Source organism: Cyanistes caeruleus, chromosome 32, assembly GCF_971803275.1.
Source record: "Cyanistes caeruleus chromosome 32, bCyaCae1.hap1.1, whole genome shotgun sequence".
NCBI classification, from domain to species: domain Eukaryota; kingdom Metazoa; phylum Chordata; class Aves; order Passeriformes; family Paridae; genus Cyanistes; species Cyanistes caeruleus.
The window spans coordinates 548298-568455 of NC_141733.1; the positions used below are offsets into that span (position 1 = coordinate 548298).

Genomic DNA, 20158 nt, shown 5'->3' on the forward strand with positions numbered 1-20158 from the left:
GGATGGGGATGAGGACGAGGACGAGGATGAGGAGGATGAGGAGGATGAGGAGGATGAGGATGAGGAAGGGGCGGATGGGGGCGGGGGCGGCTCTGGGGGGGCCGGGACACGGAGCCCCCCGGGACCCTCCACCCCCGGCCCGCTCGGGATGCGGATCCAGCTGGAAGCTCAGCCCGGATCCTCCACTCAGCAGCCGCCCTCGGAGGAGCCGATCCTAATTAATTTCGGTTCATCGAGTAATTAATGATTTGCCTGGGAAAACTCGGGAAATCCGCGGAGCCGCGAGGGGAGCCGGGGGTTCCCTGCGATTTCCCGAGCCTGTAAAACTCCCCCAAACCCCCCCTGCACCCCGAGGGGGGGGTCCCTCATCCCAAGGGATTTTTCCCTGGAGCTGGCGCGGATCCCCCGCTCCCTGCGGGAACCGGGCGCGGCTCCACGCCTGGGTCGGGGCCAGGCTGGCCCAGGTGCCGCCGCGGGCCCCGGGGGGATCCGGGGCCGTTCCGGGGGGGGTTCGGCAGCCCCGGCTGCGGAGCCTCGGGACAGGGGCGGCAGCTGGGCGAGGACGCTGCCAAACGGGCAAAGCCGTGCCCGCAGCTCAACATCTGGGGCCCGCGGTGGCCGTGCAGGCAGCAGTGTCCCCTCCTGTGCCAACTCCTCCTCCTCCTCCTCCTCTTCTTCCATGCCCTGGGAATGTCGGGACAGGCGCCGGGAGCCCCCGCGCCTGAAGGAACCGGTGCCAAAAAGGGGGGACCCCCCTTGCCGGGATCCCCCGGGGTCCTCGCTGTGACCCCAGGCAGCAGCGGGGGGACCCTGGGGTGGCACCCAGGGGTGCGGGGTGTGCGTGAACCGGGGTCCTGAGAGCCCAGGGATGTGCTGGGACCCCTGTGCTGGGACCCCAAATCCTCCCCAGCCTCCCCGAGTAGTGCCCGACCCCAAATCCTGATCCTCCAAACCCCCCCGGGCACTTCCCAACCCCAAATCCTGACTCTCCACATCCCCCCGGGCAGTGCCCGACCCCAAATCCTGATCCTCCAAACCACCCCGGGCACTTCCCAACCCCAAATCCTGACTCTCCACATCCCCCAGGGCAGTGCCCGACCCCAAATCCTGACTCTCCAAACCCCCCCCGGGCAGTGCCGAGCCCCCACCCCACACCCAGAGGCCGCCCGGATCCCCTTGATCCCTCCCGCCCGGGGATCCCAGCCTGGCCAAATCCCAAATCCCGCCGGGATGGGGGTCCTGGGGACCCCGGGGGGGCCGGGGGACAGTCCCGGGGGGGCAGGGGGACAGTCCCGGGGGGGCAGGGGGACACCCCCACGGGGGGCTCGGCTGCTGAGGGCTCCCGCCAGCAGAGGTCAGCTCCGGCCCGGGGATGCGGGAGCCGCTCCCGTGCGGCTCCGTGTGCGATTCCCGGTCTGATTCCATGTGAGATTCCCGGTCCAATTCCATGGGATTCCATGTGAGATTCCCCGTGAGATCTCCGTGAGATTCCCAGTCCAATTCCATGGGATTCCCCGTGAGATCCCCGTGAGATTCCCTGTCCAGTTCCATGGGATTCCATGTGAGATTCCCCGAGAGATTCCATGTGCAGTTCCCTCTCTCATTCCCTGTGATTCCATGTGAGATTCCCTATGATTCCCCGTGTTATTCCGTGTGCGATTCCATGTGTGATTCACAGTCTGATTCCCTGGGATTCCCAGTCTGATTCCCTGTGTTATTCCCTGTTTGATTCCCTGGGATTCCCTGTTTGATTCCCTGTTTGATTCCCTGGGATTCCCTGTGTTATTCCCTGGGATTCCCAGTCTGATTCCCTGGGATTCCCAGTCTGATTCCCTGGGATTCCCAGTCTGATTCCCTGTTTGATTCCCTGTGTTATTCCATGTGCGATTCCACGTGCGCTGCCACCTCCCTTCAGGGGGTGACACGAGGGTGACACGAGGGTGACCCCTCCACGAGCCGCGTTCCCAGCAGGAAAATTCCCTCTGAGGGGTTCCTGGGGGTTCCCAGCAGGAAAATTCCCTCTGAGGGGTTCCTGGGGGTGTTTCCCAGCAGGAAAAATTCCCTCTGAGGGGTTCCTGGGGGTGTTTCCCAGCAGGAAAATTCCCTCTGAGGGGTTCCTGGGGGTGTTTCCCAGCAGGAAAATTCCCTCTGAGGGGTTCCCGGGGGTTCCCAGCAGGAAAAGCCCCTCTCGAGGGGGTTCTGCTCCACAAATTCCTTTTTTCCCTGTCCCCTCCCTGCTCCCTTCCCAGCTCCGGGAAACCGGAGCAGGAAAATGGGGAAGGGGAAACTGAGGTAGACAGGGAAGGGGAAACTGAGGCAGGAGCCCCCACTCTGTCACCCACACAGGAGACCCCCCCCCGAGTGTCCCCAACCCCTGGCGTGTCCCTTCCCCATCACCAGCGGCCATCGGGGTGGGAAAATCCCCCCGGGAACCCTCGCTTGGATCAGCCAGGGGGGTTTGGAGACCCCAAAACTCAGCCCAGGGGGACCCCCGGGGACCCCCGGCCCCTCGCCCCCACCCCCGCGTCCCCTCTCGCCGGTGCCACCATCGCTCAAAGTGACAAACACGGGTCAGCGAGCGCTGGCCGCAGCCCCCTGCACCCCCCCGGGGACCCCCGGCCCCTCTTTTCTCCCTAATTACATTCCCCAGTGTTATGCAAATGAGGCGCAGCTGCCGGGATTAAATTAGACCCCGTTAATACGCGCTAATTGCGCTTCCGCACGGGCCCAGGAATTCCAGCCGGGCTTTTCCCAATATTTACTCTGGAAATTTCCCTTCCCCCGGGTGGGGGGCAGGGCTGGGATGAGCCTTCCTCCTCCTCATCACCCCAAACTCGGCCCAATTTGGGGAGGGGGCTTTAGGGGGCGACCCCACCCCCATTTCCAGGTTGGAGCAGCCTGGGGTGGAGCATCCCTGGGCCAGGTGCAGAATCCCAAATCTCGCTTCGTTTGGGCGCTGATGGAACCTTCCGGAAGATTCCGCGAGAATCCTGGAGCTGGCCTGGTCCCCCGCGGCTGAGGATGAGGAGGATGAGGATGATGATGATGATGATATGATGGTGATGATGATGATGATAAGACGATGATGACGAAGATGATGATGGTGATAAGATGAGGATGAGGAGGAGGATGAGAGGATGATGATGATGATGATGATGATATGATGATGAAGATATGATAATGGTGATGATGGTGATGATGATATGATGAGGATGAGGATGATGATGATAATATGATGATGATGATGATATGATGAGGATGAGGATGATGATGATATGATGGTGATGATGATGATAAGACGATGATGACGAGGATGATGATGGTGATAAGATGAGGATGAGGAGGAGGATGAGAGGATGATGATGATGATGATGATGATGATGATAATGATATGATGATAATATGATGATGATGAGGATGATGGTGATGAGGATGATGATGGTGATAATGATGATGATGACGAGGATGATGATGATGATATGATGAGGATGAGGATGATGATGATATGATGGTGATGATGATGATAAGACGATGATGACGAGGATGATGATGGTGATAAGATGAGGATGAGGAGGAGGATGAGAGGATGATGATGATGATAATGATATGATGATAATATGATGATGATGAGGATGATGGTGATGAGGATGATGATGGTGATAATGATGATGATGACGAGGATGATGATGATAATATGATGATGATGAGGATGATGATGACGATATGATGAGGATGAGGATGATGATGATGATGATGATGATATGATGATATGATGGTGATGATGATGATGATGATAATGAAATGATGATGATGAGGATGATGATGATATGATGAGGATGAGGATGATGATGATGAGGACGAGGATGATGATGATGATATGATGATGATGATGATGATGATGATAATGATATGATGATAATATGATGATATGATGATGAAGATGATGATGGTGACAATGATGATATGATGACGAGGGTGATGATGATAATATGATGATGATGAGGATGATGATGACGATATGATGATGATGATGATGATGATGATGACAATGATGACGATGATGATGATGTTGATTTCGGGGGGAAATAATGACAAAAAGGAAAAGGAAATAAGGGAAGAGGAGGGGAAGGGAATAATGGGAGGAAAGAGGAACAGGGAAAGGGAATAAGGGAAGGGAAAGGAAAAGAAGGGGAGGAAAGGGAAAGGGGAAGGAGGAAGGAATCGGGGAAAGGAAGAGAAGGCGATAAAGGAAAGGGAGAAGGGAAATCTTTGCCGAGCGGGGCCGAGGCCGCCGTAACCCCAACAGTTGCGGGGCCCCCTGACAATGGGATCAGCCGGCGCAGACAAAGCCCCGCAGCCCCCCGGGGGTCCCGCGGCCCCAGGGGGAGCCCGGGCCGTGTCCCCCCTTCCCCGGGGCGCCCACCGGCCCCTTTGTGCGGGTGCCGGGACCTGTTGGAGCCATCTGTCAGGGGGGGCCCGCAACAGGCAGATTTATCGGCCGCAATCTGTTCCTGCCGCCCGGCCGGGGAGCCGCGGAGCCGACTTAATGAATTAATTAGTATTCGCCGTAATCCCGGCCTGCCGGGGCCGCGCTGCCGAGCGCTCCGGGGCAACGGGGAAGGGTCCCGCGGGGATCTGGGGAGCAGCGGATGGATGATGAGGGGTGGGGGGGCTGATTTTTGGGGTTTCATCGCTGTCCCCACACATCGCTGCTGCCCCGAGGTGGGGGAACCCCAGGTTTGAGGGGCCCTCCCAGTCCTCAGGACGAGTAAAATGACCCAGGGCACCCGGAATTTTGGGGAGGGGGTCTTTTTCTGTCCCCCGAGGGCTGCCGAGCCCCCTTCCCCTGCCTGTCCCCAGCTCGGCCGGGCCCCTTCTGGCTCTGCCGAGCGCTAATTACTCCCCTTCTCTCTCTCATTACAGCCCGGAGGGGGTCGCGGCCCCCGCGCCCACCCCCCAGCACCCGCCTGGGAGCCGGTGTCACCCTCGGTGCCACCAGGGCAGTGCTGGCACTGTCACATCGCGTCCTGGGGCTGGGCAAACTGGGGGGGCTCATCCAGAGGGATCCATCCAAGGGGGCTCATCCAGGAATTCCCAAAAGCCGGGGGGTGTCCCCGAGCCCCCATCCAGGAATTCCCAAAAGCCGGGGGGTGTCCCCGAGCCCCCATCCAGGAATTCCCGAGGGTCGGGGGGTGTCCCCGAGCCCCCATCCAGGAATTCCCGAGGGTCGGGGATGTCCCCGAGCCCCCATCCAGGAATTCCCGAGGGTCGGGGGTGTCCCCGAGCCCCCATCCAGGAATTCCCGAGGGTCGGGGATGTCCCCGAGCCCCCATCCAGGAATTCCCGAGGGTCGGGGGTGTCCCCGAGCCCCCATCCAGGAATTCCCGCGGGCCGGGGGTGTCCCCGAGCCCCCATCCAGGAATTCCCGAGGGTCGGGGGGGGTCCCCGAGCCCCCATCCAGGAATTCCCGAGGGTCGGGGATGTCCCCGAGCCCCCATCCAGGGATCCCCGCGATTCGGGGGGTGTCCCCGAGGCCCCATCCAGGAATTCCCAAAAGCCGGGGGGTGTCCCCGAGGCCCCATCCAGGAATTCCCAAAAGCCGGGGGTGTCCCCGAGCCCCCATCCAGGGATCCCCGCGGGCCGGGGGTGTCCCCGAGCCCCCATCCAGGGATCCCCGAGGGTCGGGGGGTGTCCCCGAGCCCCCATCCAGGGATCCCCGCGGGTCGGGGGTGTCGCCCCCCGCCAGTCCCCAGGCCCGGGACGCTCGGGCGCTGCCGTCGGGGTCCCGGTGGGGCCGCGGGAGGAGCCGGGCCCGGTCACTCCCCCCCGTGGGAGGAGCCACGCGGGACCCGCGCCCGGGCAGGAGCCGCGGGCAGCGCGGAGCTCTCAAAACCGCCCGAGCGCGGAGCCGCCGGTGCCCGCTGCGCTCCCGGTGAGCTCCCGGTGCGTTCCCGGTGCGTTCCCGGTGAGCTCCCGGTGCCGCTCCCGGTGAGCTCCCGGTGCGCTCCCGGTGCCGCTCCCGGTGCGCTCCCGGTGCTGCTCCCGGTGCTGCTCCCGGTGAGCTCCCGGTGCGTTCCCGCTGCGCTCCCGGTGAGCTCCCGGTGCTGCTCCCGGTGAGCTCCCGGTGCGTTCCCGGTGCGTTCCCGGTGAGCTCCCGGTGCCGCTCCCGCTGCGCTCCCGGTGAGCTCCCGGTGCGCTCCCGGTGCGTTCCCGGTGCGCTCCCGGTGCGCTCCCGCTGCGCTCCCGGTGAGCTCCCGCTGCGCTCCCGGTGCGCTCCCGGTGCGTTCTCGGTGCCGCTCCCGGTGCGCTCCCGGTGCCGCTCCCGGTGCGTTCCCGGTGCCGCTCCCGGTGCGTTCCCGCTGCGCTCCCGGTGCGTTCCCGGTGCACTCCCGGTGCGTTCCCGGTGCCGCTCCCGGTGCGCTCCCGGTGCCGCTCCCGGTGCGTTCCCGGTGCCGCTCCCGGTGAGCTCCCGGTGCGTTCCCGGTGCCGCTCCCGGTGCGTTCCCGGTGCCGCTCCCGGTGAGCTCCCGGTGCGCTCCCGGTGCCGCTCCCGGTGCCGCTCCCGGTGAGCTCCCGGTGAGCTCCCGGTGCGTTCCCGGTGCGTTCCCGGTGCGCTCCCGGTGCCGCTCGGCGGGAGCTGCCCCCGCCCCCGGCGCTGACCCCGCCATGTCCCCGGGCGAGTGACACAAGTGACAGCGGGGACTCGCTGCGGTGCCCAGGTAAGGCCGGACCGGGACCCCCGGCGCTGCCCCCGGCGGGGCTCTCGGTGCTCCCGGTTCTCCCGGGATGGCGGAACGGCGGGACCCCGGTCCCGGACGGGGGGGTTGGAGCCCCCGGGGGTGCGGGATGGAGCCGCGGGGCCGGGAGGGGACACAGCGATGTGTGACGACCCCCGGGCGCGGCGGGGCCGGGGTCTCGCTGGGGATGGTGGAGAAGGAAGCGGCTTCCTCCGGCAATTCCCTCCCTTGTGATTTCTTCCCGTTTTTCCTTTTTTAATTTTTTTTTTTTTAATTTTTTTAATTTTTTTTTTCAATTTTTTAAAATCAGTATTCTGCAGAGGGAAAGCAAAATCCCCTTAAAAATTCCCCTTAAAACTTCCAAAGAGAGAACTTTCCCCTGGAAATGCCGGGCAGGGCAGGGCCGCGGGGCTCCCCTCCAGAAGGGACCCCAAAAACCGGGAATTTCCTCCCGGGATGGATCCCGGTCCCCGGGAGCAGCGAGGAGAGGGAGGATCCCCGAGCCTGGCGGGGAAAGAGACCCCCGGCTGCAGCCTGAGGGGGGTTTTGGGGCAGATCTGCAGCTTTTTTGGGGCCGATCTCGACGGGGCCATCCCCTCATCCCACCAGAGGGACCAGCCGGACCCATCCCCTCACCCCAAAACCTTCCCCGCCCGATTTCCCGGCCTCTGGTGCTCCGCCAGGAGTTAATTGGGGATACGACAGCAATTAACACCCTAATCCCGCCCGGGAGCCCCATCACGCATATTAAAAGCGGGATTTTCCGCCTGGGATGGTCGGGAAAGGGGAGCAGCGGCTCGGGCAGCACTTCCAGCAAAGCCGCTTAGGGGCTAAAGCTTTATGGAATGAGTCGGGGACGGCGCTGGGATTTGGGGGGGCTGATTAACGGGGAGCCGGGGCCGCTCCCGGTGCTGCCGCCGAGGGCAGCGGAGGCTCGGGGAAGGAAAAGCTCAGGCCGGGAATTGCCAGCGGGAATTGTCGGCGGTGATGCGGCGGTCGGGGTGGAGGGAGCGGCGGGAGGGGTTGGGGAGTGGGAATAACCCCGAAATGGGGTGGCTGGAAGCTCTGGGGAAGTCGCTGGAGCTCAAGGAGAGGCGTCAGCGGCTCCCAAATGAAATCCACCGGGAATTGAGAGGGGAAAAGGTGCGGAAAAGGGATCCGGAGGTGCGGAACTGAGAGGGGAAAAGGTGGGGAAAAGGGATCCGGAGGTGCGGAACTGAGAGGGGAAAAGGTGGGGAAAAGGGATCCGGAGGTGCCGGGAGCTGAGCTGATGTGTCCGGCGGGGAGGATTTTCCCAAAGTGCCGAGGATTCTCCCTCTGGAATCCATTCCCATGTCCCTGTCCCTGCCTTGCAGAGCCCGGGGATGCCCCAGACCTGCTCCAAGCCCTCGGACATGGCCGAGCTCGTCAGCAGCCAGGGCTGGATGGACGAAATGCCGGGAGCCAAGGCCGAGCTCAAGGAGGGGAACAGCAGGACCGGCCCCTTCGGGCTGCTGCCGGCCCTGACCGAGGAGCACGACAGCGCCGAGGAGGAGGAGGAGGAGGAAGAGGAGGGCGAGAAGCCGAAGAGGAGGGGCCCGAAGAAGAAGAAGATGACCAAGGCCAGGCTGGAGCGGTTCCGGGCGCGGCGGGTCAAGGCCAACGCCCGGGAGCGCACGCGGATGCACGGCCTGAACGACGCCCTGGACAACCTGCGCAGGGTCATGCCCTGCTACTCCAAAACGCAGAAACTCTCCAAGATCGAGACGCTGCGGCTGGCCAGGAACTACATCTGGGCCCTGTCCGAGGTGCTGGAGACCGGGCAGACCCCCGAGGGGAAGAGCTTCGTGGAGATGCTGTGCAAGGGGCTGTCGCAGCCCACCAGCAACCTGGTGGCCGGCTGCCTGCAGCTGGGCCCGCAGCCGCTCTTCCTGGAGAAGCACGAGGAGAAGCCCCCGGCCTGTGAGTCCGCCCTGGCCGGGCACTCCTTCGGCTACCAGGGGCTGCCCAGCCCCCCGTACGGCTCCGTGGAGTCCCAGCTGCTGCACCTGAAGCCGCCGGCCTTCAAGAGCCTGGTGGAGGCTTCCTTCGGGAGCCACCCCTCTGACTGCTCCACGCCGCCCTACGAGGGGCCCCTGACGCCTCCCCTGAGCATCAGCGGGAACTTCTCCCTGAAGCAGGAGGGATCCCCGGAGCTGGAGAAATCCTATCCCTTCATGGCTCACTACCCCTCGCTCAGCCTGGCCGGAGCGCACGGACACGGCTCCCACTTCCAGAGCTCCGTGGGTCGCTACGAGATCCCGCTGGACGTGAGCTACGAGTCCTTCGCGCCCCACGCCGCCGGGCCCCAGCTCGGTGCCATCTTCAACGAGTAGCGGGGTCGGGGTGGGGGGAAATGGGGCGTGGAGCCGTTCCCAGCATGGCCAGGGCTGAGGGACCCCGAGCATCTCTGCAGGACACCTGGAGGTGGCCGTGGCACTGCGCTGCTGTCCCCAGGAGCCACGGGAGCCGCTCTGAGCTCCCAGCGGTCACAGCCGTGTCCCACAGAGATGCTCCCGAAGATTCTTCCTCCTCTGGGATGTCCCTCCTGGCATGGGATCCAGCCCCATCCGGCCCTTGGATTGTCCATGGGACATCCCTGACAGCCCCTGGGGGTGACCGGTGTCCCCTCCCCACGCTCTGCTGGGGTCTCGGATGTCCCAGACCAGCAGTGGCCGGGTGGGAACGAGCCGGACACTTGTGGGAAATTCCTCACCTTGGAAACTTTTCCTTCTCCCTTCAGGGATGGAGGGACAACATCCAGGGATGGAGGGACAGTGTCCAGGGGTGGAGGGACAGTGTCCAGGATGGAGGGACAGTGTCCAGGATGGAGGGACAGTGTCCAGGGGTGGAGGGACAGTGTCCAGGGATGGAGGGACAGTGTCCAGGGATGGAGGGACAGTGTCCAGGGATGGAGGGACGGTGTCCAGGGATGGAGGGACGGTGTCCAGGATGGAGGGACAGTGTCCAGGGGTGGAGGGACGGTGTCCAGGATGGAGGGACAGTGTCCAGGGGTGGAGGGACAGTGTCCAGGGATGGAGGGACAGTGTCCAGGATGGAGGGACAGTGTCCAGGGGTGGAGGGACAGTGTCCAGGGGTGGAGGGACAGTGTCCAGGGATGGAGGGACAGCGTCCAGGGGTGGAGGGACAGTGTCCAGGATGGAGGGACAGTGTCCAGGGGTGGAGGGACAGTGTCCAGGATGGAGGGACAGTGTCTGGGATGGAGGGACAGTGTCCAGGGATGGAGGGACAGCGTCCAGGAACAGTTGTCCATCACCCAGAGGCACTGGTCCATTGCCCAAGGATGGTGTCCCGTCATCCCTGGACATCCCAGTCCCTTATCCGGGGTCACCAGCCAGTCCCCATGGCCACCCCTGCACCCCTCCCAACCCTCAGCCCTGGGAACCTCGGATGGGATCCCACCAATCCTTCCCAGCTGGAAAAGGATCCACAGATCTCCCTTCCAGGACCTCATCTCCTCTCGGTTCATCCCCTGCCCCGAGCACCAACAAAAACCTTTCTTAATTCCCCGCTTTATTTATTAATTCCCGTGTGTGTGAGGGGGTTCCTAATTTATTTCCTCCCCTTTTCCTTGGAAACCCGGGATGTTTTTCCCCTGCCGACTTCCAGGCTCGTGGTGGGAATTCCCTTCTGGGAGCTGTTGTGGTTTTTTTGCCGTGCTGGTGCTCCAGGCTTATTTATTAACCATTATTTATTTAATTTAATTTATTTCCCTCCCCCTGCCCCTCACCACCTGATTTTTTTTGGGTTTTTTTGGGATAAATCCCGGTATTCCCATATTTAATGCCAAATTCTGTATTTAAAGGCCATTCCAGGGATTTGGGAGGAGGATCCTGCCGACAGCTCCTCTGTGAATTTCCAGCAATAATTTTAAATGCTATGCAACCGTTTCCATTTTCCATTTTCATTTGTTTGGGTTTTTTTTTTGGGTTTTTTTTTTTTCCCAAAGGAAATCCAGGCAATTATTTTTGATGTCTCGCGAGCCCGGTTGGCCAAATCTCCCTGGTTTTGTATAAAGTTGGGAATTTGGAGATGGTTTGAGGTCCCTGCCCAGCCCCCAGGTCCTGGGGCTTCTCCCCTTTTGTACTGAAAATGTTTTATCCTTTTGTAAAGAGAGCGGATTTGGGGTTTTTAGCTCGAATAAAGTCGTGGTCTCGTTTCAAGCAGCTTCACCCGGGGGCTGTTGTCTCCTTTTTGGGGGTGCCGGGGTGAGGGTGGGGGGCTCAGAGGGTCCAGGTGGGATCCCCGACCTTTGGGGCTCTGTGGGGGATTTGGGGTGCCGGGAACGGGGGCTCAGCAGAGCCCTGGGGGGAATTGGGGTAGCAGGAAATGGGGTACAGGAGTGACCCGGGGGTTTTGGGGGTGCAGAACAGCCCCGGCGCTCCCGGAGAGCTTTGGGAAGCCGCGATGTGTCCCGGCTGCTCCGCGTCCTGACTTCACCCCGTCCCCTCCCCCGGGTGCCCCCGGCCCTCTCCAGCTGCGCCCCGAGCCCTCGGCAGCGTCTGGCGGCCGTGGGGGGCTCGGGGACCCCGCTCCACGTGTCCCGCTGTCCCCGCTGTCCCCTCTCTGTCCCCGCTGTCCCCGCTGGCCCCGCGCCGGCTGTGCCGGAGCCCGGGGGAGCCGCCGCCGCTCCCCGCAAGCTGCGCCCGGCTCGGGCTGAGGGCGGGGGGCTCTCCGGGGACCCCCGCAGCTGCAGCCGGGCCGGGGGGGCCCTGCGGGGCCGCTCCGAGAGAGAAACGGGCAGGGAGGGGAGAGGGGGAACCGCGTGTGTCCCCAAAAAATGAGGGGAGAGGTGGGTTAGGGATGGGGATGGGGATGTGCCGACCTGGGATGGATTTAACGGGATGGATTTAATGGGATGGATTTACCCGGGATTTACCTGGGATGGATTTACTCGGGATGGATTTACTCGGGATGGTTTTACCCGGGATTTACCTGGGATGGATTTAATGGGATGGATTTACCTGGGATGGATTTACCTGGGATGGATTTACCCGGGATGGATTTACCTGGGATAGATTTACCTGGGATGGATTTACCTGGGATGGTTTTACCCGGGATTTACCTGGGATGGATTTAATGGGATGGATTTACCTGGGATGGATTTACCCGGGCTGGATTTACCTGGGATAGATTTACCCGGGATGGATTTACCTGGGATGGATTTACCCGGGATTTACCTGGGATGGTTTTACCCGGGATAGATTTATCTGGGATTTCCCTGGGATCACCAGGTCTCTCCCTGCCCAGCTCCGGGGGCTGCCTGGGGATGTTGGGGGGACCCTTCCCGGCACGGACAAGCGACACAAACGTGTCACCCACCCGCAGAGGGGACACCAACCCCAGGCTGTGTCACCCCCATGGGGCTGTGTCACCCTCACGGGGCTGTGACACCCACCCCGGGCTGTGACACCCCCACCGGGCTGTGACACCCACCCCGGGCTGTGACACCCACCCCGGGCTGTGACACCCACCCCGGGCTGTGACACCCCCACCGGGCTGTGACACCCCCCTGAGGTGCCCTGGGCTGAGGACAGCGGCCGCTGCCCGCCGGGGCCGGGGCTCCAGCTGTGCCCCCGGCCCCTCTCCCCGCTGGCCACTGGCCAAGCCCCGCTCGGTGCCAGCTCCCCCGGGCGCGTGTGCGCCCTTCCAGCAGCCCCAGCCCGTGCCAGCAGGGCCGGAGCCGTGCCAGGCCGGCGCTCGGAGGGCACAGCTGGCCCCCGGCTGGCGCGGGGAGGGGGCACGGAGCACCCGGGGGTGTCCCCCGCGTGTCCCCGCAGGACACGGGCACGGGGGGGGTCAGCACTGCCGCACTCACGCGGAGCCGTGAGGAGGGTCCCGTGTCCCTTTTGGGGGTCCCTGGACACCCCCCAACTCCTCCCAGGGGTCCCAAAGGTGGGGGGACCTGGCAGGAGGGCTCGGAAAGGCTCCCAGAGCTTCCCCACCCCTCCCACCTGGACAATTCCCATGGGGGGCATTGGGGGGTCCAGCCCGAGGGGACCCCCTGTCCCACCTCCCCCCGTTTAGGAGCCCCGGGGGTCGCGGCTCGGGGTCGCCCTGGTTTTTCTGGGGGTGCCCAGGGCTGGATAATTGCTAAGTCCCCCTAAAGCCCGGCTTTCAGAGCTGTAATTCTGATATTTGCCTGTAATCTGATAACACCGCCGGCCTGGAGCTCCTAATGTGCTCGGCTCGGGAAACCACGCGGATTTTCCCACTAAGCCGGGATATCGGGCCCTGGGGTCTCGATTTAATCGTCTTTTCCCCGCTGGGGACGGCGGATTTTGGCCAGGAACTTTTCCTGCTGCTCGGAGGGGGGAGAGGAGCAGCCGCGGTCCCGGGAGGATGGAGGAGGTGACCCTGGGGACCCGGAGGTGGCAGGAGGGGAACCGGGGGCTCCGGGGGGGTCGTGCAAGGCCGGGAACCCCAGGTGCAAAACCCCTGGAGCTGTCACCTTGTGACACCCGCACTGGGCTGTGACACCCACACCGGGCTGTGACACCCACACCGAGCTGTGACACCCACACCGAGCTGTGACACCCACACGGGGCTGTGACACCCACACGGGGCTGTGACACCCACACGGGGGCTGTGACACCCACACCGGGCTGTGACACCCACACGGGGGCTGTGACACCCGCACCGGGGCTGTGACACCCACACCGGGCTGTGACACCCACACCGGGCTGTGACACCAACCCCGGGCTGTGACACCCACACGGGGCTGTGACACCCACACGGGGCTGTGACACCCACACGGGGCTGTGACACCCACACGGGGGCTGTGACACCCACACCGGGCTGTGACACCCGCACGGGGGCTGTGACACCCGCACGGGGCTGTGACACCCGCACGGGGCTGTGACACCCGCACCGGGGCTGTGACACCCACACCGGGCTGTGACACCAACCCCGGGCTGTGACACCCACACGGGGCTGTGACACCCACACGGGGCTGTGACACCCACACCGGGGCTGTGACACCCGCACCGGGCTGTGACACCCGCACCGGGCTGTGACACCCGCACCGGGGCTGTGACACCCACATGGGGCTGTGACACCCACACGGGGGCTGTGACACCCACACGGGGGCTGTGACACCCACACGGGGGCTGTGACACCAACCCCGGGCTGTGACACCCACACCGAGCTGTGACACCAACCCCGGGCTGTGACACCCACACAGGGCTGTGACACCCACACGGGGCTGTGACACCCACACGGGGGCTGTGACACCCGCACCGGGGCTGTGACACCCACACCGGGCTGTGACACCCACACCGGGCTGTGACACCAACCCCGGGCTGTGACACCCACACGGGGCTGTGACACCCACACGGGGCTGTGACACCCACACGGGGCTGTGACACCCACACGGGGGCTGTGACACCCACACCGGGCTGTGACACCCGCACGGGGGCTGTGACACCCGCACGGGGCTGTGACACCCGCACGGGGCTGTGACACCCGCACCGGGGCTGTGACACCCACACCGGGCTGTGACACCAACCCCGGGCTGTGACACCCACACGGGGCTGTGACACCCACACGGGGCTGTGACACCCACACCGGGGCTGTGACACCCGCACCGGGCTGTGACACCCGCACCGGGGCTGTGACACCCACATGGGGCTGTGACACCCACACGGGGGCTGTGACACCCACACCGGGCTGTGACACCCACACGGGGGCTGTGACACCCACACCGGGCTGTGACACCCACACGGGGGCTGTGACACCCACACCGGGCTGTGACACCCACACCGGGGCTGTGACACCCACACCGGGGCTGTGACACCCACACCGGGCTGTGACACCCGCACCGGGGCTGTGACACCCACATGGGGCTGTGACACCCACACCGGGACTGTGACACCCGCACCGGGACTGTGACACCCGCACCGGGGCTGTGACACCCACACCGGGGCTGTGACACCCACACGGGGGCTGTGACACCCACACGGGGGCTGTGACACCCACACCGGGGCTGTGACACCCACACCGGGGCTGTGACACCCACACCGGGCTGTGACACCCACACCGGGCTGTGACACCCGCACCGGGGCTGTGACACCAACCCCGGGCTGTGACACCCGCACCGGGGCTGTGACACCAACCCCGGGCTGTGACACCCACACCCGGGCTGTGACACCCACACCGGGGCTGTGACACCCGCACCGGGGCTGTGACACCAACCCCGGGCTGTGACACCCGCACCGGGGCTGTGACACCCACACCGGGCTGTGACACCCACACCGAGCTGTGACACCCACACCGGGGCTGTGACACCCACACCGGGGCTGTGACCGACCCGGGGCCGGGTTCTCCTCTCCATCAGCTCAAGGGGGTCGGTCCTGGATGTGAAGGTGGGAGGGGGTGTCCCATTCCTGCAGCATCATCCGTCCATCCCTCCGTCCGTCCATCCCTCCGTCCGTCCATCCATCCATCCATCCGTCCGTCCATCCATCCATCCATCCGTCCGTCCGTCCATCCATCCGTCCATCCATCCGTCCATCCCTCCCTCCCTCATCCATCCGTCCCTCCGTCCCCTGCGGGCTGCGCTCCCCAGCCAGGACGGGAATTTTGTCGCCGAGGGCCGGGAGCTGTCCCCAAACCCTCCAGGGCGGGGATGGGATGGGATGGGATGGGGGCCGTTCTCTCCCACCCATCTTGGAGGCCCCGGGAATTCCATCCAGCCCCTTCCCTGCCAACGCAAACCCTCCCCAAACCTCGCGGGTCGGGTGTTTTATTTTCTGTTCTAATACAAGTTCGGCTTTAATCCGCACCAGATAAACCAACAGCGCAGAGATTTGGAGTTATTGACGAAGTCTCTGCTCGGGTGAGATTAGAGCTCGGCTTAACGATGTTGCGGGAGGGTTTGGGGACGGTTTAATCAGAATTTGTACAGGAATAATCCCATCTTTAAACTCGTCCCTGGGCCAATCCCTCCCAAGTTGTAATCAGGCGGGGGATGAAGAGGCCTCGGGGGTGTTTCCGGCCCCAAATGAGTCGGGGGGAGATTTCCGTGGGATCCTGGGGAGAAATTCCTCCCCTGGGAGGGTGGGGGAGAGGCTGGGGCTGGCCCAGGGGTGGGGAGGGGGTGACCCTGTGACCCTTCCCCCGGCTCTGGGTGTTCTTCGAGCTCCCTCCCACCCCAAACCATCCCAAAATCCCTGGACCCTCTCCCCAATCTCCCACTCACCCCCCAACCCCAGCCCCGAGACCCGGCCCCGCCATTTCCCCACCACGAGCTCCTCCCGCCGGCGTGCCTCAGTTTCCCCACAGCCCCCTCCCTCTCTCCCTCCCCGGAACCACCGAAGCCTCGCCCGTCTCCAGCGCCCGGCGGGGCCGCGGCGGCTTTTGTGGCTCCGCGGAGCTTTTCAGGGAGCACAAAGGGGCCCCGGCGGCACAGATGGAGCCTTTCAGAGGGGAGCCGGGCTCCTTTCGCCGTCTGCCGCCGGGCGCTGCCTCCCGCCGCAATCCCCCTTAATTGAATCCACACTTTCATAGCTCATTACCCCCCTGATGGATTGGATTAGCGGGGGCTGCGCCCGCCGGGGAACAGTTGTTGGCTGCTCCGCTCCGCGTCCCCGCGGGCGGCGACACGAGGCTACCGGGGGGGGGCCCCCGCGGGCCACCAGAGGGCGAGACCCCGGGTTGGGGTCCCCAGCGAGCCGGGCCAGCTACGAGGACCCCCCCTCGGCATCCCTGGATTCGCTTCCAGGCCGTTTGGGACCGTGCCATGGGGTGCCCCCCGCGCCCCCAGATGGGTGCTGGGGGGTGTGGGACCCCCCGGAGGATGCGCTGTGGGGTGTTGGAGGGCTTGAGGGGCAAAATTTGGGGTGCTGGATCCCCCGCAGGATGAAATTTGGGGTGTTGGGGTAAGGTTTGGGGTGCTGGGAGCCCCCAGGGTGGGGTTTGGTGGTTGTTCGGAACAACCTCTGGAAGAGCAGGGATGGGGGAGCAGCTCCAGACTGGGGGGGGGGGGATCAGAGCCCTCCCCCTGCCCCTCGGGGGGGGGCTCGCGCAAGAAAGGGGGAGGGGATCCGCCTCCCCCCGCCCCAAAACGCGGGCAGGACCCCGGCACGAGCCGCCCCCTCCCCATCCCCGTGTCCATATGGGACCAACGGCCGCCGCTCCCTCATTAACCCCTGCTCCGGGGGGGACCCCCGGCCCAGCTGCCAGCGATGCTCCGGGGGTCTCGGGGGGGCTCTGCTCTGCTCTCCCCCACCCCTTCCCTCCCCGGGGTAAATCCCTGCTAAAGGAGGATTTACCATCCCAAAAACCCGGCAGGGTCCGACCCCTCCCCGCCTGGGCTGGGGGATGCTCCAGGGGGTCCCGCCCGGCTCCCGGACCCCCCCGCGCTCATCAGGGTTGGGTGTTTTGGGGTCGTTTCTCCCCTAATTCGAGGTTGCTGAGACTCTTGGGGGAACTCAGGAATTCCCTCGGGTTTGGTTTTATTTTTGGGGGGGGTGGGATGGACCCAGCGGTGCCGCTCGGGGGCTGGGTCCAGCTGGGGATGGAGCGAGGAGTTCCGGGGCCGTAAACGGTTTAGCAAATCCCCTTCCTCATCCTCATCCTCATCCTCTTAGGCCGAGGAGGAGCTCCGGGACCAGATGTGGCCGGAGCCCCATCGGGGCAGTTACGGCCGGATCGGTTACGGGAGGGATTAGGGAAGCTCCGGCTCCCCAGGGCCGCTCGGATTAGGGTCTAAAACCTCGGGCTTTGCTTGGCGGGGGCTCAGCTGGAGCCGGAACCTTCCTCATCCTCACCGGAGCTGCGCTGCCCGGTCTGTGCCGGGATAAATCGCGCCGGGGTCTCTCCCGGAGCCGTTTCCAAGGCAGGGAGGGGAAGGGGACAGAGCGTTTTCTCCGCCTGGGAACCCGAATATTCCACCTAAAAAACATCGGGGGTCCCTGGTGCTTCTCTGGGGTCTCTCGGGGATCTCCCCTGGCCCTGGGCAGGAGGATGATCCCGGGATTCCATGGCCGGCAGCTCCTTCCTCCTCCTCACCCAGTTCCCTGTGCCCAGCAGAGCGCGGGAAAAAACCTCAAAAAACCTCTGGGAAAAAGGGGGAAAAAAACCCAAAACCCACCGTGAAAAAACCCCAAACCCACAGTGAAAAACCCCAAACTCACGGTGAAAACGGTAAAAACACCAAAACCTACGGTGAACAAGCCCCAAAACCCACAGTGAAAAAACCCCAAACTCAAGGTGAAAAAACCCCAAACCCACTGTGAAAAAAACCCCAAACCCACAGTGAAAAAACCCCCAAACCCACAGTGAAAAAACCCCAAACCCACGGTGAAAAAACCCCAAAACCCACAGTGAAAAAACCCCAAACCCACGGTGAAAAAACCCCAAACCCACAGTGAAAAAACCCCAAACCCACAGTGAAAAACCCAAAACCCACTGTGAAAAAAACCCCAAACCCACAGTGAAAAAACCCCAAAACCCACGGTGAAAAAACCCCAAACCCACAGTGAAAAAACCCCAAACCCCACAGTGAAAAAAAACCCCAAACTCACGGTGAAAACGGTAAAAACTCCAAAACCTACGGTGAACAAACCCGAAAACCCACGGTGAAAAAATCCCAAAACCCACCGTGAAAAAACCCCAAACCCACAGTGAAAAACCCCAAACTCAAGGTGAAAAAACCCCAAACCCACAGTGAAAAAACCCCAAACCCACAGTGAAAAAACCCCAAACCCACAGTGAAAAACCCCAAAACCCACAGTGAAAACGGTAAAAAACCCCAAACCCCATCGTGCGCTTTTTTGGGGAGCCCATGGGGGACACCCCGATAAATCCCCCACGCAGAAACGGGGGGCAAATTCCCCCCGAGTGTCCCGGCGAGCTCAGCTGTGCCAGAGACACCCGGGACAGCCCCGGAGCCTCTCGGAGGCAGCGGCCGCTCCCCCCTCGCCCCCGCCGGGGCTGCCTCAGGTGGGGGACGCGCCGGGTCCCCCCCGAGGGGCAGCGCTGTCCCCGCCAGGCGCGGAGCTGGGGGGGCCCCGGAGGCCCCGAGCTGGCAACAGATGGCTGGAGGCAGCTTGGCGACACCTGCCCCTCCTCTCCTGCCCTGCCCTTTCCTCCGCCGCTCGTTTTTGTCTCATTTCCCCACACCGGGGGTCTCCCCCCCTGCGCCGCCCCCTCGGCCCCAAGAGGCAGCGGGACCCCCGGGGAGGGGAGATGAGCCTGGGGGGCTCCCGGGGGTGCTGGGGGTGGAGGAAGGAGGTTGAGGTGGTTCTGCCAGCGTCGGGCAGGGGTTTTTGGGGGGATTTGGGACCCCCAAAAGTGGGTTTTGCTGTTCTGCCCCGCCTTAGGGTGCCTCACACCCGGCTCGCTGCAGGAGGGGGGACATGGGGACCTGGAGAAATTCCCAGCGTGGTGTCCCAGGGTTGGGGACAGCCTGAGGGGTCCCTGCTGGGTGCACACAAAGGCAGAGCACCCCCTGAGCGCCCCCAAACCCCTGCCCCAGCGCCCAGCGCCGCTCCCACCCCCACGGCAGCCCCCCCAGGACCCTCCCCAGGGAGGTTTTGCCTCCGTTTCCCGCAGGAAGCGGCGCTGGAAGAGCGAATTCCCAGCGCCCCTTCCCCGAGGAGCCGCTCTGGGTGAAGCTGGGGGGCACCGGGGGCGCGTTTGGCATCGGCGGGGGTGAGGTTTGGCATCCGGGAGCTGCTGGCAGGGGTTCCAGGGAGGAGGAGGAGGAGGAGGAGGAAGCGGATCCCGTGCCAGAGCGGGCAGGAGTCACCCGCTGCTGGGAGCCTGCAGCATCCTCATCATCATCATCATCATCATCATCCTCATCCTCATCATCATCATCATCATCCTCATCATCATCATCATCCTCATCCTCATCATCATCATCCTCATCCCGCCTCTCTGCCCTGCCCAGCGCCCTCCCCAGCCCACCCTGCCCACCCTGGACCCCTCAAACAACCCCAAAACCCCTCCCCGGCCGCGGGGACAGCGCGGGGACGCCCCCCGCACCCAGCCCGGATTCCCCCCACCCCCCCCCAAAGCCGCCCCCTCCCCGATTTCTCAGCGCATTTCTATAAATCAAGCTCTGGCATCCCCCCCTCCCCCGCGGCGAGGTTTGGGGGTCACCTGTGACCCCCGGCAGATGGTGCAGGGACTCCCAGCCCTGCCCAGGAACTGCTGCAGCCGGACCATCTGTCAGCAGCTCCGGGAGCCGCCCTGGGACCCCCAGCCCCGCCAGCCCGGGCTGCAGGAGGAGGGGATGGGGCAGCCGGGGACCCCCAGCCCCGCCAGCCCGGGGGTGCAGGAGGAGGGGATGGGGCAGCGGGGGACCCCCAGTCCCGCCAGCCCGGGGGTGCAGGAGGAGGGGATGGGGCAGCGGGGGGAGCTGGTGGCTGTCACCCC

At 63.8% G+C, this 20158-nt stretch overlaps 1 protein-coding gene across 4 annotated transcripts; it reads left to right on the forward strand.

Annotated features, from left to right (window-relative positions):
• The first annotated feature begins 2885 nt into the window (after window positions 1–2885).
• Window positions 2886–10947, forward strand: NEUROD4 (neuronal differentiation 4). Of its 4 annotated transcripts, XM_086870438.1 has the most exons (3): window positions 5892–6033; window positions 6186–6718; window positions 8092–10947. In XM_086870438.1, the coding sequence occupies exon 3, from the start codon at window positions 8101–8103 to the stop codon at window positions 9088–9090; it is 990 nt and encodes a 329-aa protein (XP_086726564.1). In that variant the 5' UTR covers window positions 5892–6033; window positions 6186–6718; window positions 8092–8100; the 3' UTR covers window positions 9091–10947. The 4 variants fall into 4 exon arrangements, with proteins under 4 accessions (XP_086726563.1, XP_086726564.1, XP_086726565.1 ...); XM_086870437.1 differs by lacking the exons at window positions 5892–6033; window positions 6186–6718 and adding an exon at window positions 2886–3059; XM_086870439.1 differs by having other exon boundaries at window positions 5909–6718.
• Window positions 10948–20158: the final 9211 nt, after the last annotated feature.